Source organism: Mesocricetus auratus, unplaced genomic scaffold (genome assembly GCF_017639785.1).
Source record: "Mesocricetus auratus isolate SY011 unplaced genomic scaffold, BCM_Maur_2.0 Super-Scaffold_2245, whole genome shotgun sequence".
Taxonomy (NCBI): Eukaryota; Metazoa; Chordata; class Mammalia; order Rodentia; family Cricetidae; genus Mesocricetus; species Mesocricetus auratus.
Window position 1 is genome coordinate 50,539,673 of NW_024429180.1, and position 14,865 is coordinate 50,554,537.

The following is a 14,865-nucleotide window of genomic DNA, read 5'->3' on the forward strand; positions in this document are numbered from 1 at the left end:
CTGGGGACATAGCGTAGTTGGCAGAGTACTAGCCTAGCATTCAGGAAGCACTGGGTTCAGTCCCTAGCACAGCATAAAGCCCAACATGATTATAAGGATCCAGTCATGCTGGCCTGTCCCTATCACTTGGAAGAATGCACTCAAGCAGTGCCCTGATCAACCCAGGTGCAAAGGACCCCTTTAAAAGAAAGACCTTGCCAGGCATTGGTGACGCACACCTTTAATGCCAGCACTCGGGAGGCAGAGGCAGGCGCATCTCTGTGAGTTCGAGACCAGCCTAGTCTACCGAGCAAGTTCCAGGACAGCCTCCAAAACAATACAGAGAAACCCTGTCTCGAAAAAACAACCAAAAGAAAGAGAGAGAGAGAGAGAGAGAGAGAGAGAGAGAGAGAGAGAGAGAGAGAGAGAGAGAGAGAGAGAGAGAGAGAGAGAGAGAAAGGCCTCCACCCACTTATGTTCCCAAGGGGCAGACAGGACTTCTCCTGTTTCCCTCTTCTGTTCTGTCCTCTCTTTGTCTCTGTGTCTCTTTTCTCCCCACTTCCTTTCTTTTTTTTTGTTGTTGTTGTTATTGTTTTTCCCCTTTTTTAAATTTAAGTTAGAAACAAGTTTGTTTCACATGTCAATCCCAGCTCCCTCTCCCTCCCCTCCTCCCCATCCCTCACCACCAGGCCCCCAAGCCACTCCACTCCAATCCCCAGGGAGGGTGAGGCCTTCCATGGTGGATCTCCAGAGTCTGTCATGTCATCCAGGGCAGGGCCTAGGCCCTCCCCCAAGAGTCCAGGCTGAGAGAGCCTCCCTCGTTGTGGCCCACTCCCTTTCTAATAAAACTTCTCAATAAGCTCTGTCTGCCCGGCATGTTTGTCCCTCTGCCTAGGTTACCCTCGCCTGCCATGGAATCCGCCAAGGTCCCCCTCAGAATTTATCATAACATTGGTGTCATGCCTTGGCAGACAGGACATTTAAAGAGACAGGGTAGACTTAAACTGATGGCATGCCTTTAATCCCAGCAATTGGAAATGGAGGCAGAAAAGTCAGAAGTGGGAGGTCGTCCCCAGCTACATAGTAACTTCAAGGCCAATTTGGAACATGAGACCTTATCTCAAAAAACTCGACAAAGAAGGAATAGAAAGAAATTTTCTTGTGAGTGGTGGTATTGGGGAACAAACCTAGGACCCTGTATGTGGTACTGAGTGTAATCCCAACACATATTCTTAACCTTGGAATCTACAAAAATCTTACCAAAAACACACTTGAAAGTGAAAGTGTGGTCTTTCCCCTTGAAGCAAAAGGCTATCTGGGTAACAGACCTGCAATCCTAGCGCTTGGAAGGCTGAGGCAGGAAGGCTCAAACTTCAAGACCAGTCTGGATATATATATATCTCCATCTGTGTCTTGGACAGAAGGAGAGAGAGAGGGAGAAGGGGAGTAAAGAGGCAGGCCAGGTGTGGTAGTGCACACCTTTAATCCCAGCACTCAGGAAGCAGATTTCTTCGAGTTTGAGGTTAACCTGATCTACATAGCAAGTTCCAGGCTACCTAGGGCTATACAGTGAGACCCTCTTTCAAAATGAATGTTTTACCAAAGGTCCTAACCAAATGAATAAAGCTCAAAAAGAAAAGGCACATAGATCTCGAAGAAGTGAACCTTGTCTTTATTCTCAGAGTCATGATTTAGAGTACAAAAAAAGTCACTGGAACTCAGAAGAGAGGGCCAATATATAAGTCTGTTGTTTGTCCATGGGTTTTCACTTTCAGGTTATCATTCATGGTTTTCATTATGGTGCTTCATACAAATGTGCAATGCTTGGTTCTCATCTCTTCCTCGTGCCCCCTCCACATCACCTAGGGAACTGTAACCATTAGTTCCCTTTCTTCCCTACAAAAGCCAGTCTTATGACATGCTTGTTTAACCTGCCCAAAACCCTGGATCTGCCTAAATTTGTTCTCTACCACTGATGGGGGAAATAAAGGTTATTTGTATGTACTAAAAACAATTAGATTAAATTTAAAATATATACCATTTTCCATGGCATCCAAGAACATGAAGTACATATGAACAATTTTAGATCTGTGCTAAAAGCTATAGAATAATGCCAAAGAAAATTAGACGGTAATGTGTTCATCGTAATTGGCTGACTCCAAAGACATGGAGTTATATCTCCAGCCCCTGACACTGATCTCTACATTCAATAAAATCTGTAATTTTCTCAATGAGTACTTTATATTTTATTGGTATATATTCATTATGTATTGTGATGGATTGTATAAAGACTTGTTTTGTTTTGTTTTTGAGTCAGGGTCTTGCTAATGTAGCTCTGGTTGTCCTGGACTTTCACTCTCTAAACTAAGCTGGCCTCAGACTCATAGAGATCTGCCTGCCTCTGCCTTCTGAGTGCTGGGATTAAGGGTGTGCCCCACTTCACCCAGCTACATAAAGACATTTCCATGTATGTTCTTTGTTCAATAGAAATTTCAAAAGTCCTTTTTGTAGAAACTAGTGTGCTGATTATGTATCTGTGAAAATACAGAGTCTGAAATAGTTTAGTTAAAATTTTTATCTTTAGCTTTTTAAGATTTATCTTATGTGTATGAGCATTTTGCCCATGCATACGTGTGTGTACGGCATACTTGCCTTGGAGGTCAGAAGAGGGCATCAGATCCCTAGAAATGGAGGTACAGACAGTTGTGAGCTACCCTTTGGGTCTTTTGCAGTAGCAACCAGTGCTCTTAACCACTGACTGAGCCATCTCTCCAGCCCCTAAAATCTTTTCTTTTGGTGCTCAGGATGGAGCTCAGGGCCTTTCATGTAATAGCCAAGTGCTCAACCACTCAACTATACCCTCTGCCTTAAAATATTTTTTAAAATAAAAAGACTGACTTGGGCACTCATGCTACCTGATCTCAAGATCTACTTTCCAGCCCATTTGCCTCTAGCTCTAGGGCAGACATGCACACCAATGAAACAGGAGATAGTTCAGAAAGAGACTGATATATATGATCACTTGACAACAAAAATGCCAAGATCAGTACGAGGAAAGGATAGTCTTTTTCAGAATTGGGTTATGTGTTTGTGGGGGGAAGCCGAAAGTGAGGGATCAACATCGGACCCTTCCTACTACATATATAAAAATGAACTCAACCTGACGTAGTAGCACATGCCTGGAGTCCAAGATCCTCAGGAGGCAGAGACAGATGATCACAAGTGCAAGGCTATCCTTTGCAGTATGAGATGGAGTTCATGACCCCTGGGTAAATCAATCTGGACTATAATTAGTTAAATTTATTAAAGCTGCTAGCAGGACAGTTGTCTCTGAGCCTAGTTGAGATCAAAGTGGGGGCGGGAGGGGGGGAAAGGTTTTTAAAGGAGAAGACGTTGAGTATCTGCACAAGCAAGGCAAGAGCTGTTCTGCTCTGTCAGGGTCATGTAGTCAAGGTGACCTCAAAATGGTCCTTGAAGGCCTACAGAAACCAAAAAACAGTCATATTGTTTTGTTTTTTTCTGGAACTGGCTCTGTAGACTAGGCTGGCCTTGAACTCACAGAGATTCACTTTCCTTGCCTCCCAAGTGCTAAGATTACAAGCACGTGCCACCAGGCCCAGCCAGGGTTGTATATTTTTACATGGGGGTGACTAAATCAGAGTTATTGAGACTGGAGTCAGAGACAAACAGCTGGGGATCAGAACGGATGCCTAGCATAAAAGGGAGTTTCTCTAGCAATCACAATACCATCTCAGAAAAGTTAACTCAGAATATATCATACATCTAAGAGTCAAAGCTAAAATTAGAGTCAGGTGAGGTGGTGCCCACCTATAATACTAACACTTGGGAGGGAAAGACAAAAGAATATTGAGTTCAAGAACGGCCTCAATACATAACAAGACCTTGTCTCAAAAAGGAAGGAAGGAAGGAAGGAAGGAAGGAAGGAAGGAAGGAAGGAAGGAAGGAAGGAAAAGAAAGACAATACATAATTTGGACTGGAAAAAAACTTGGGAATATATATTTGACACAAAACAAATATCCATTGTATATAAAGAACCATGGCTGAGCAGTGGTGACACACGCCTTTAACCCTAGCACTTAAGAGACAGAGGCAGGTGGATCTCAAGACCAGCCTGGTCTACAAAGTGAGTTCCAGGACCAGGACTTTAACAGAGAAACCCTGTCTCAAAAAGGGGGGAGAAAGAAAATGCCACTTTGATCATAACCAGTAATCACTTTAATATTCAACATCCCTTATCGCCAAGGAAGGACAAATTAAAAACTACAATGAAATGCCACCAACAGGCTCAGTGGGAGAGCATTTCCTTCGAGGGAAAGAAAAACAAAATGAAATACATCCTCTAGAATGGCTAAATGTAAGAACCGCAGCAATGCCACGTGTAGAATCGAATGACGGAAGTCATTAGCGATGCTTCCCAACAGATGGCAAAGAGTCTCTAAGAGGCAAAGATACCTTCTCTTTTGGTGACCTCAGTAAGCCCCTCCCTGCTGGCTGTGAACAGTGGCTTCCTTCTGGGCCAACAGCAGCAGCTTCACCTGAAAACTGGTAGGAAATGCAAATTCTCTTGGCCCCACCTAGACCTGCTCAATGGGAAACAGTGGAGCAGATGAACGACAATCAAGTGCCAGGTGACTCCAGGGCAGGCAGGGAGGGAGGAGGAAGAAGGGCTAGTTCTTTAAGGCTAATTGGGTACCTCCCACTCGCCTCCCTTTCTCTTCCCGAGGCTCTTTAACACCCTGGTGTGGGATGCTAGCCCTTATGTGAAGCTCGCATGCCAGATGTGAGGACCTGCAGTTGGAGGTAAGACCCATGACTGGCAGCACAGTAAGCTTGAGCAGGGGATGAGTGGGACTCGGATCCCACTGGACACACACCTGGTGCCTCCTCCCTCTCCACCCTGGGGTTCCGGAGGGCCCCAGGGGCTGTCATATAGTCTGTCAGCAAGCTTCCCTACCTGGATAGACAAAAATCACTATTTTCTCCATTGCTGTTTTGAGTTTTTGTGTCTCAGATCTGGGGATGCTCCCTCCAGTCAGTTGCCTGGGATGGGGGTGGGGGTGTGAGGAGTGTGACTTGACCTCTAGGAATTTTCAGTGGCTATTGGATTCCCCAGGCTGCAAGCAAACCTTCCTTACAGGAGACTTAGCTTCTGTATTACTCAGGAGACAGTGAGAACAGCTGAGCTCCAAAGCAGGGGCCCAGGACCCTATCTTACCACAGACTCACTTCTGTGCCCCAACACCAAGCCACCCAGCTCCATGAGTCACCACAGCACCAGCAGTGGATCAGAAAACACAACAAAGACCATGCTCTGGGGTAAGGGTAAGGCTGTTCCCAGCAAAGGTGGGATGGCGTTGCTGATGAAGTGTACCCCTAATGTGGGGGACCCCTGAGCCTCCCAGCCCCATGGTGTCTTCTTCCCTATACAGGCTGTGAGCTCAATCAGGAGAAGCAGACTTGCACCTTTAGACCCCAAGGAGAAAAGAAGGACAGCTGTAGACTGTTGCTCAGCACAGTGGGTATCTCCCAAGGAGGGGAGGAAGGCTGGAACAGGAGTGATTTCTCTGGTCTCAACAGGTAACAGCTTTCTCCCGTCACCCTTCTCAGATCTGCTTGGGGGAGAAAGCCAAAGAGGAGCTGAATCGTGTGGAAATCGTGCCCCCGGCAAACCAGGAGGACAGAAAATCACCAGTCACCATTGCCTCACTGAAGGCCTCCGTCCTGCCTATGGTGAGTTCCCTTCAGACCCAGGGAAGCCACCACTGCTCTGGTGTCATCCTTCAGTGGGTCTGGACATGAATGTGAGTGCCTTCATGCCCTGGGCTTATTATAGCCATGCTAGGAAGGCAGCATAACCTTGACCACATTGAGAATCCATCCCAATTCCTGCTTCCCAGAGCCTTGCATATGTGAGCAAGCCAAATACCCTCTCGAACAGTGAGTTATGTGTCTGGACATTCTCTTCCTTCTAGTAGTATATCTCATACTGTCACAATTAATTGCTTGTATATAATGACAGGTTTGTAGTCTGGAGGTTTTTTTAAGATTCACTGAGGGGTGGAGAGATAGTGTGTATTCACGTACGTGTGGAAATCAGAGGACAACTTTCAAGGAGTTGAGTCTTTCCTGTTGTGGGTTCCAGGAATCAAACTCGGGTTGCCAGGCTTATGCAGCAAATGCTTTTACCTGCTGAGTTATTTCGCCTGCCCTGGTTTGTTTGAGACAGGGTGTTGTATCAGGATAGCCTCAAACCTATAAATATTCTGCTCTTCCTCCCTGGTGCAAGGATGATAGGTGTATGCCACCACACCGGGCCTTTTCCCCTTCCTATAACATTCCTGCATTGCCCCCATGGGTTAGGCCTTTTGGTATAGTTACAAATACTCCCTGACTTAAAACTGAGCTTGTAAGTTAAAAAGATTAAAATTGGGAGCTGGGTAGTGGCGGCACATGCCTTTAATCCAGCACTCGGGAGGCAGAGGCAGGCAGATCTTGTGAGTTCGAGACCAGCCTGGTCTATCTACAAGAGCTAGTTCCAGGACAGCCTCCAAAGCCACAGAGAAACCTGTCTCAAAAAAAAAAGATTTTTTTTTACTTATTTTTATTTTACATGAGTGTTTTACCTACAGTATGTCTGCACACCACATTCATGCCTGTTTCCCACAGAGGCCAGAAGAGGGCCTTGAACCTGGAGTTGCAGGTGGTTGTAAAACACCATATGGGTGCTGGAACTTCAACTTGGCTCCTGTTGAAGAGCGTGCTCTTAGTAGCCAACCCTCCTTGCCCAGCTCCTCAGATGTTCCTGACTCCCTGACCCAGGTGCTCCCTCCATCATTCCGTCAACATACCGTTATGTTGGTAGAATAAAGTTTGAGCCTTTTGGGTTCCTTACTTGATCGTGTGACCTCTCAATGCACTTTAATATGTTGACATCTTGTTTTGTTTTGAGACAAGGTTTCTCTGTGTAGTCCTGGCTGCCCTGGAACTCCATCTGTAGACCAGACTAGTCTCAAATTCGGAGATCTCTGCCTCCCAAGCCCTGCGTGACATCTTTCTTAAGGATTCCTCTGGGGGTGAAGTGAGGGTGAACATGCATGCCACAGCGCTCACATGGCCATCAGAACAACCTTGTGTGGAGCAGGTTCTCTCCTCAAGCCTTCTGGCTGCCAGGCTTGTTCATCAAGTGCCTTTGCTCACCGAACCATCCCACCAGCTGAACCATCGGGCTTCCTTCCTTTCCTCTTGTTTCTTGTTTCCTTGTTCTTTGAGATCAAATCTATTGTGGCCCAGACTCCCTCAAACTCTCAGTGGTCCCCCTGGCTGTCCCTCCTCCAACGTTCTGGGATACAGCTGTGCATCACACTGACTTTCTTTTTTACTACAAAAAAAAAATCAGAAAAGAGATGTATTGAATGTAGTCACATTGGGAAGAGGGTTACTTGTGTATTTGGGGTTTTATTTTGAGATGATCTCACTCACGTCACCCAGACTGGCTGGAATTTAAAATCCTCCTGCCGCTGCCTCCTCAATGCTGGGATGGCAGCATTGTGTGACTAGCCCCTCCCAGGGGCTAGACTGAGTTGCCTGTGTCTTCTACATTGCTCTGATGTCCCTTCCCACCACAGGTCACAGTGACGGGCGTGGAGCTTAATCCTCCAGTGACCTTCCGGCTCCGGGCTGGCTCAGGACCTGTGTTCCTCAGTGGCCATGAATCCTATGGTAAGTTGAGGTGTTGTAGACCCCTGAAGCCTCAACAGATCCTTGACTCTTTTCTATCGATCTTCCAGAGGCAAATGACTGCCAGTGACCTGAACTAGAAAGAAGGCTATAGCCCTAACTCTGCACTTGTCTCCCTGTCATTAATGGGCCTCAGGTGTATCATGAGAGTTGTGTGGCCCTTGTTTCAACTTCAGAGAACCTTCCAAGACTCTTAAGCTGGGCATGGCGGCACAGCCTGTGATCCCAGCTCAAGGCCAGCCTGGGCTACATAGCAAGACCCTCTCTACAAAAAGAGAAGCTCTTAATTATAACTAGTACTTGGGAGCATTTCAAAGATTGACTACTAGTAAGCAGGAAGCTATCGTGATAACATGGTCCACAACATAGGCAACTTGCCATTCGGCACCTTTAAAATCTACCTCACAGCCTGGTGATGGTGGCACACACCTTTAATCCCAGCACTCAGGAGGCAGAGGCAGGTGAATCTGACTGAGTCTGAGATCAGCCTGGTCTACAGAGTGAGTTCCAGGACAGCCAGGGCTACACAGAACCTGTCTCAAAAAACAAACAAACCTACCTCACATTAGCCCTCACCTCTGAACAGGTTCCACCACCTCAGCATGGCACACTGGAGACCAAGTTTCTAGTGCATGGACCTTTGGGGGTCAAGCTATACTGTAGCCCCAACTTCTATATCACCCAACTCATACACATCCTCCTCCTGCCTGCCCTCCTTCCCTTAGCCTCCGTGGAGATTTCCTGTCCCTTGCTTCACCCTGACCCCTACTTTGGAAGAAGGGACAGAAAGGATATGACTCGCTGTAGAATGTGAACCCTCTCAAGTCCAGTGCTTGCCTGGGGATAAACTTAGAACAGAAAGGGTTGGTGGGGGAGGAGCTACACATTAACCCTATAGCTCAGATGTTCTGGTTTTTACCCATCCTGCCCTATTCTGCCTACTTCCCATACCATTACAGAGACTTCAGACCCCGTACCCTGGGAAGACGAAGAGGAAGATGAGGAAGAAGAGGAGGATGAAGAAGAAGATGAAGATGAAGATGTGGATATATCACTAGAAGATACACCTGTCAAACAAACCAAAAGGATGGCTCCCCAGAAGCAGGCAAACTTGGCTAAGGTTGGGGAAAAGGAATGGACCGCCACCAGGGTCTGAGCTGGGTCTCCCAGGTTGGGCATTTGGGGCCAGCCAAGACCACCACCCCTGAAGTTCTGCAGGTCTCATTTGGGACTACTCAGTACTCAAGAGTGTGTTCTGGTTCTGGATCTTGGGGTTAACTCTCCAAATAACATTTGGCTTTTGTTCCCAGAAAAAAAAGATAGAAAAAGAAGAGGAGGAGGCTGTAAGGTAATTCATGCTGTTAATTCCCCACCACAGCCACCGCCAAGGATTGCAGCCAAGGCTTCTGGCATGTTAAACAGGGTACCCCTGAGTTACAGCCCAAAACTTTGTGTTTGGCTTGTTTTGAGACAAGGTATCAGTAAGTTACCCAGGCTGGCCTTAAGCTCACTGTATAGCCCTGGCAGGCAATGGATGTGTGATCGGTGTGCTCCAACCTCCCTAGGAACTGGATACCAGGCCCAGATGAAACAGCAAAAACTCTTCTATGAGCTAGCTAGTCCTGAGAAGCAGGTACAGGCAATGTGTTTATATACATGCACACACGCAGATTCAGCAGCCCTGGAGGTTGGCATGGCCCTTGAGAAGCAAGAACAATCCTGACATGACTCTACCGAGGTAATCCCCCCCAAACACTTCAAGATCTACACTCAAACTCACACTGGTCTTACCCAGCACTACTGGAAATAGTGACATTCTAAACGTCTGCCAGTAAGAGCTGACCAAACAGTGCCTCGGTATTTCTTTTTTCTTCTCTGTGGTGCAAGATAAATGGAACATATGTTGACTTTGGAAGCATGTTAACGACACAGAAAGGGATAGAATTAAGAGAACAGGGCATGGATTCATATTCATTTCATGTCTTGTATTTTAGAAACAGCTTGGCAAGCAGGGCGTTGGTGGTGCATGCCTTTAATCCCAACACTCAGGAGACAAAGGCAGGCGGATCTCTGTGAGTTCAAGGCCAGCCTGGTCTACAGAGCGAGTTCCAGGTCAGCCTCAAACAATACAGAGAAACCCTGTCTCGAGAAACAAACAAAAGACCACATTTCTGTCTGTAGCCCTGTCCTGAAACTCATTCTGTTGACTAGGCCTGCCTCTGCCTCCTCCCAAGTGCTGGGATTAAAGGCATACATGTCTCAACAAACAAAAAAGACATGCACCACCACTGCCAGGCGAAAGATTTTTTTTTTATACCTGAAAGAAAACCAATAGAAGTCTAAGAAGAAAACACACTCATAAAGGGACAAAACCAAAAGGGAATAAGCAAAGCTCAGGCTGAGCGCAGTGGCCGAGGGCTTGCTTAGCTGCTGGAAACCTAGTCTGTTCCCTTCCCCCCCACCACAAAAAATGAAGACACAAATGTGGGTTGGGAATATAGCTCAGTGGTGGAGTGTTTCCCTCGAATGCATAGACTTAAGTCCAATCCTTTCTCTGCAAACTAAACACAAGGGGTAGACAGAACAGCAGAAGGGTGACCAGGTGGAGGGACAAGCCTGCACTTTCATCTCTCTGGGCCAGCCACTCTGTCTAGATGAACTATCCCAACTCTGTTCCTTCGTGCAGCTAATGAGAGGGCTCAGCTGTGGCCTAAAGCTGAACTCTCTTGCCCACCCTGCCCCTATTCCTTTCCAGGCCCAGCCCTCAGGACAAGAGTCCCTGGAAGAAGGTAAGCAATGAGAAGCTGGGGCTGGCCCTGGGGAAGACTGCCAGGGAGGGAGGGGGAGAGGGCGACTCTTCAGTCTCCCCCATCTGCACAGGTGAAAGCTACACCCAAACCTAGGAAGTCAGCATCCAGGAAATGAGGCGCTCACCTTGGTATCTCTGTGTCCGAGGGAGGGTGTCTACCAGCTGTTCTCTGGTTCAGGTGTCCAGCCCTCCACCTGAATCTAAATGTAAATAAGGTGCTGTGGGGGCCACACAGGAGCCCTACAACCTGGCCCTTCGATTTCAGGAGGCTCTTGGAGAAGAACCCCACAAGCATGCATAAGCCACAATAAAATTTGCACAATCAGAGCTTCCCTTTGCCTTTTCCTTGGGTGGGTCCCCTTGTTGCTGCACTAGCTCTTGTGTCCAGCAGAGGGCAACCGAGAGCAAGAAACTGGCTCCATGTTGCTCTTCCTAGGTTTCCACCCCAGGCTTGAGTGAAGGCCTCAGCCCTGTAAGGTGAGCTGGGGCAGTGAGGTTTACAAATGCAGAATTCTAGGCTCCAACCAGCTTTTGCTGCCAGGAAGGGCCTGACCCAGGCCCATGCTCTGCTCCATTTCTCTGCTCTTATCAGGCAATTGTCACCAATGAGACAACCACTGGGGACAACCTAGGCTACTACAGTTGAGACTAAGGCCCATACGAGACTTAACAGGACACAGACCTGTTACAGGGTGAGACCAGCTGATGGTTGGAAAACATTGGTGACTGTTGCATGGTTCTGGCTCTGTCCTGTTAGCATGCTGAGGTAGCCTTGGAACCAGTCACTGAGGGGTGGCTGAGACTACATCCCTGATTTGAGTGGGACACAGATAATCCCATAGACCGTGTTTATGGAGGAATCTGCACTACGCTCTTCTGCCCCACCCCCAGCATCCCTAGAGGCCAGGGGAGAAACAAGCTGGTACAGAGCTGCCCAGGACCCCCATGTATGAGTCCCAGGAAGTTGCTTCAACTCCTGTTCAGCTCCTTGGCCCTTGGTGCAGATGATGTTCAGCCAACCTGGTTCGCTGGTGTCAGTCAGAGCTATGGGAGAGCCAAGCTAGCTGCCCATCTCCACCCCGTTCACATCACCTGCAGCCTGGTGGCAGCACAAAGCCAACACCATGATTTCAGCTCCTGGAAGATGCTCTGGAGGAAGGAGACCAGGGAATTAAGAGAACTGAGGAGGCTTCTGGGTCAGGCAGATGACATGAAGGGGATGGGGGAAGCTAGCAAGACTGTTCCTTTGAATTCAGCTGATCTGAGGCAGGAGAAGGCTCCAAGTGTCCATCCAGAAGGAAGGCTGCCACGGCAGCAGTGGCTATAAGCTCAGGCTATACATGCTGTCCTCAGACTTGCTCCTTTAACCATCGAACCATACCGAAGTGGGTGATGTTAGCTTCACTTCTTAAATGAGAAAACCAAAGCAGAGGCTAACAGTCTGCACCCAAGTCACAGAGCAGGAGGGGGAGCTAGAGAGCCTGGCCTCAGAACCTTGGCTTTTGACCACTCTGCTGATGGGAGGATTTCCTGCCGGTATGCAGGAAACCTTGTAAGTTGAGGGCAGGAGCTAGAGTGCAGTCCTTTGTATGAGGAAAGCTATCCATGGCTAGATGCAGACACGGCAGGGATTTCTTCCCTCCTGCAGCCCCAGGCAAGACTCTACATAGAGGGGCACATAACAGGTCCACCAGGTCCACACGTGGGGCTGACCAACAGCAGGTACGTCAGTGCCCACCTGACTGGACTTGCAGGCCTGCAGTAGGGTCAGATATTAGGCCACATTGCTCGGGGTGCCCTTTGCCTTGCCCCCCCCACGTGTTCCTACAGGAAAAAGGTGGCTAGGCTGAGGCCATTGGCGGGTCTGTGGATGGCTGTGCTCGCAGCAGCTGAGCTGTAAGTCCAGGTGTGAGACAGCCCCAACTGGGGGTGTTAGACTTGGCACTAAGGGGTGGAGAGGTAGCCACCTCTCTGCTTAGCACCTCTCAAAGCCCCCCCATAAATGTTAAACACCCCCACCCCCAGCTCACTCCATCAAGGGAGAAAGCCTGCCAAAGTTTAGGTAAACTGAGGCTGAACCACAGAGAGGGCCATTGTCCCCCTTTCCCTTCCTTGGCAGCATGAGACCTTTGTCTCAACTGACATTCATGATAGCAGTCATTCCCTTTTCCTAAAAGAACCTGGAGCCAGAGAAATGAACTTTTCAAGTCACAGAGCATGGGGTGGAGATCAGATCCAGAACCCAGTCCCTATCCCCATTCTCGAAGCTGCCTCCCTCTTGTCTGCTACGCCCCCCCCCCCCCACAGTAAGAGAGCAAATCTGAAAGCTAGGCCTGCAAAATGACAAGGAACAAGACATCAAGGATACGTCACATAAAGCCGGATACCCCATATCCCTCTGGTACCAGACTTTGGTTGAGCCTCAAGACCAAATTTCACTACTGGCATCTGTTACCATGGAGACTTAGCTGCACTAAGGGCTAGCCAGCGAGTGACAATAGGCCCTGTCCCCAGTGAGAGGAAACAGGTGCTCAGGCTCAGAACCCTTGAGTAGTTCTCACTTTCTCCTGACAAATGAGCTCAAGAGCACAAGGAACTGATGGCCCATGCCTGTCCCTGCTTCCAACTGACACCATCACCATTGAATTCCAAGGCTCTAGCTGTTTCCTCCATGCGTCTGCACCCTCTGACCTGCGAGCCCGCCTTGGGATAGTGGGGGTGTGAGAATGAGGTCCTGTGAGTCTGAGGAGAGAAAGGGCAAGTTTCCCCGAAGAGGCAGAGACTGGCTTGAGTCTCCAATGTGGAGGTGGGGGCCGGAGAAACGGCTCAGTGGTTAGAACACTGCTCTTCCAGAGAACCCAGGTTCAATTCCCTGCACCCACATGGTGCCTAACAACTGTCTGAAACGCCAAGATCTGACACTCACACAGACATACACGCAGGCAAAACACCAATGCACATAAAATAAAAATCATTAGCCAGGCAGTGGTGGCACACACCTTTAATCCTAGCATTGGGGAGGCAGAGGCAGACAGATCTCTGTGAGTTTGAAGCCAGACTGGTCTACAGAGCGAATTCCAGGACAGTCGGGGCTGTTACACAGAGAAACCCTGACTTTGGGGGGGGGGAGAATATGGAAGGTGGGAAGGATGGGAGGGGGGAAGGGGAGGTGTGCCCAGCAGGGGCTGAGAGATGAGCGGGCTGGAGCTCCGTCTAAGAGTATCAAACTGTGTGCTGCACTGTACTATGCTGGGCACTGGGCCCAGCCACACAGTAACTTTCTGTTAGACATGGGGTATCATTCACCTTCTAGTTTTGACTGTTTGTTTGTTTGTTTGTTTGTTTGTTTGTTTTTTAAGACAAGGTTTCTCTGTTTGGTCCTGGCTAGCCTGGAATTTGCTCTGTAGACCAGGCTGGCCTCAAACTCAGAGATCTGCTTGCCTCTGCCTCCAGAATGCTGGGATTAAAGGCGTGACCACCATGCCCAGTTCTGACCTTTTTTTTTTTTTTTTGAAGATACGGTTTCATATCCCAGCCTGGCCTCAGATTTGCTGTGTAGCCAAGGATAATGATGACCTTGAACTGATCCCCCAGCTGCTTTCAACCTCTGGAGTACTGGGGTTACAGGCATGCAAACACACCTACTTCAAGAAGTGCTGAGGATGGGACCCAAAACGTCATGGATGTCATGGATGGGAGGCCAGCCTTCTACCAACTAAGCCACGACCCCAGCCAGCCCCCAGTTCTAACTTTGTTTAAATTTGATTCCAAATCCCTAGTAATTCCCACCTTCTCAAACACCTCTTCAAATCCACTCCGGGGTCCCCTGCAGAGCCATTTTGAGTCTGCAGAAGAGAAGGCGGAGCTCTACAGGTCTGGCTTCCAGAGCCAGCGGAGCCCCTGGTCAGGGAGCTAGCTTACTAGCTTGCTTAGGGGTGGGAGGGGGCAGCAAAATGGCAGACCACTTTGTGGATTGCCGGAACTCAAAGAGGTGAGAGGGAAGCTAGAGTGTCACCTTCCCAGCCAGCTCTTTAAAAGGCAAAATAAATCCATCTTGGTGCTGCTCTGTGAACTCCAGGGAGTCAGACCTCATCCAGACACGAAGTGCGTCCCAAATCGCTCCTCCTTCTGGTTCGCCACCCGCCCACCTTTCTGTAGAGAGAGACCTGGTCACCAGCTTTCAGAGCCTCGGCTGTCACATTACAATCTAGTTAAACCCGTCAAATTCGGTGGTGCACACCTTTAATCCCAGCACTTGGGAGATGGAGGCAGGTGGGTGGCTGTGAATTGGAGGCAAGACTGATCTACACAGTGAATT

The 14,865-nt window shown here is 48.5% G+C and overlaps 1 protein-coding gene across 7 annotated transcripts; it reads left to right on the plus strand.

Moving 5' to 3' along the window:
* The first annotated feature begins 4,656 nt into the window (after positions 1-4,656).
* On the plus strand, positions 4,657-10,874 carry Npm2 (nucleophosmin/nucleoplasmin 2). Of its 7 annotated transcripts, none has more exons than XM_021227697.2 (9): positions 4,657-4,801; positions 5,148-5,317; positions 5,431-5,516; positions 5,609-5,731; positions 7,627-7,720; positions 8,698-8,858; positions 9,049-9,086; positions 10,494-10,527; positions 10,601-10,874. In XM_021227697.2, the coding sequence occupies exons 1-9, from the start codon at positions 4,773-4,775 to the stop codon at positions 10,661-10,663; spliced, it is 798 nt and encodes a 265-aa protein (XP_021083356.1). In that variant the 5' UTR covers positions 4,657-4,772; the 3' UTR covers positions 10,664-10,874. The 7 variants fall into 7 exon arrangements, with proteins under 7 accessions (XP_021083356.1, XP_021083357.1, XP_021083355.1 ...); XM_021227698.2 differs by having other exon boundaries at positions 4,659-4,801; positions 5,164-5,317; XM_021227696.2 differs by having other exon boundaries at positions 4,672-4,801; positions 5,139-5,317.
* Positions 10,875-14,865: the final 3,991 nt, after the last annotated feature.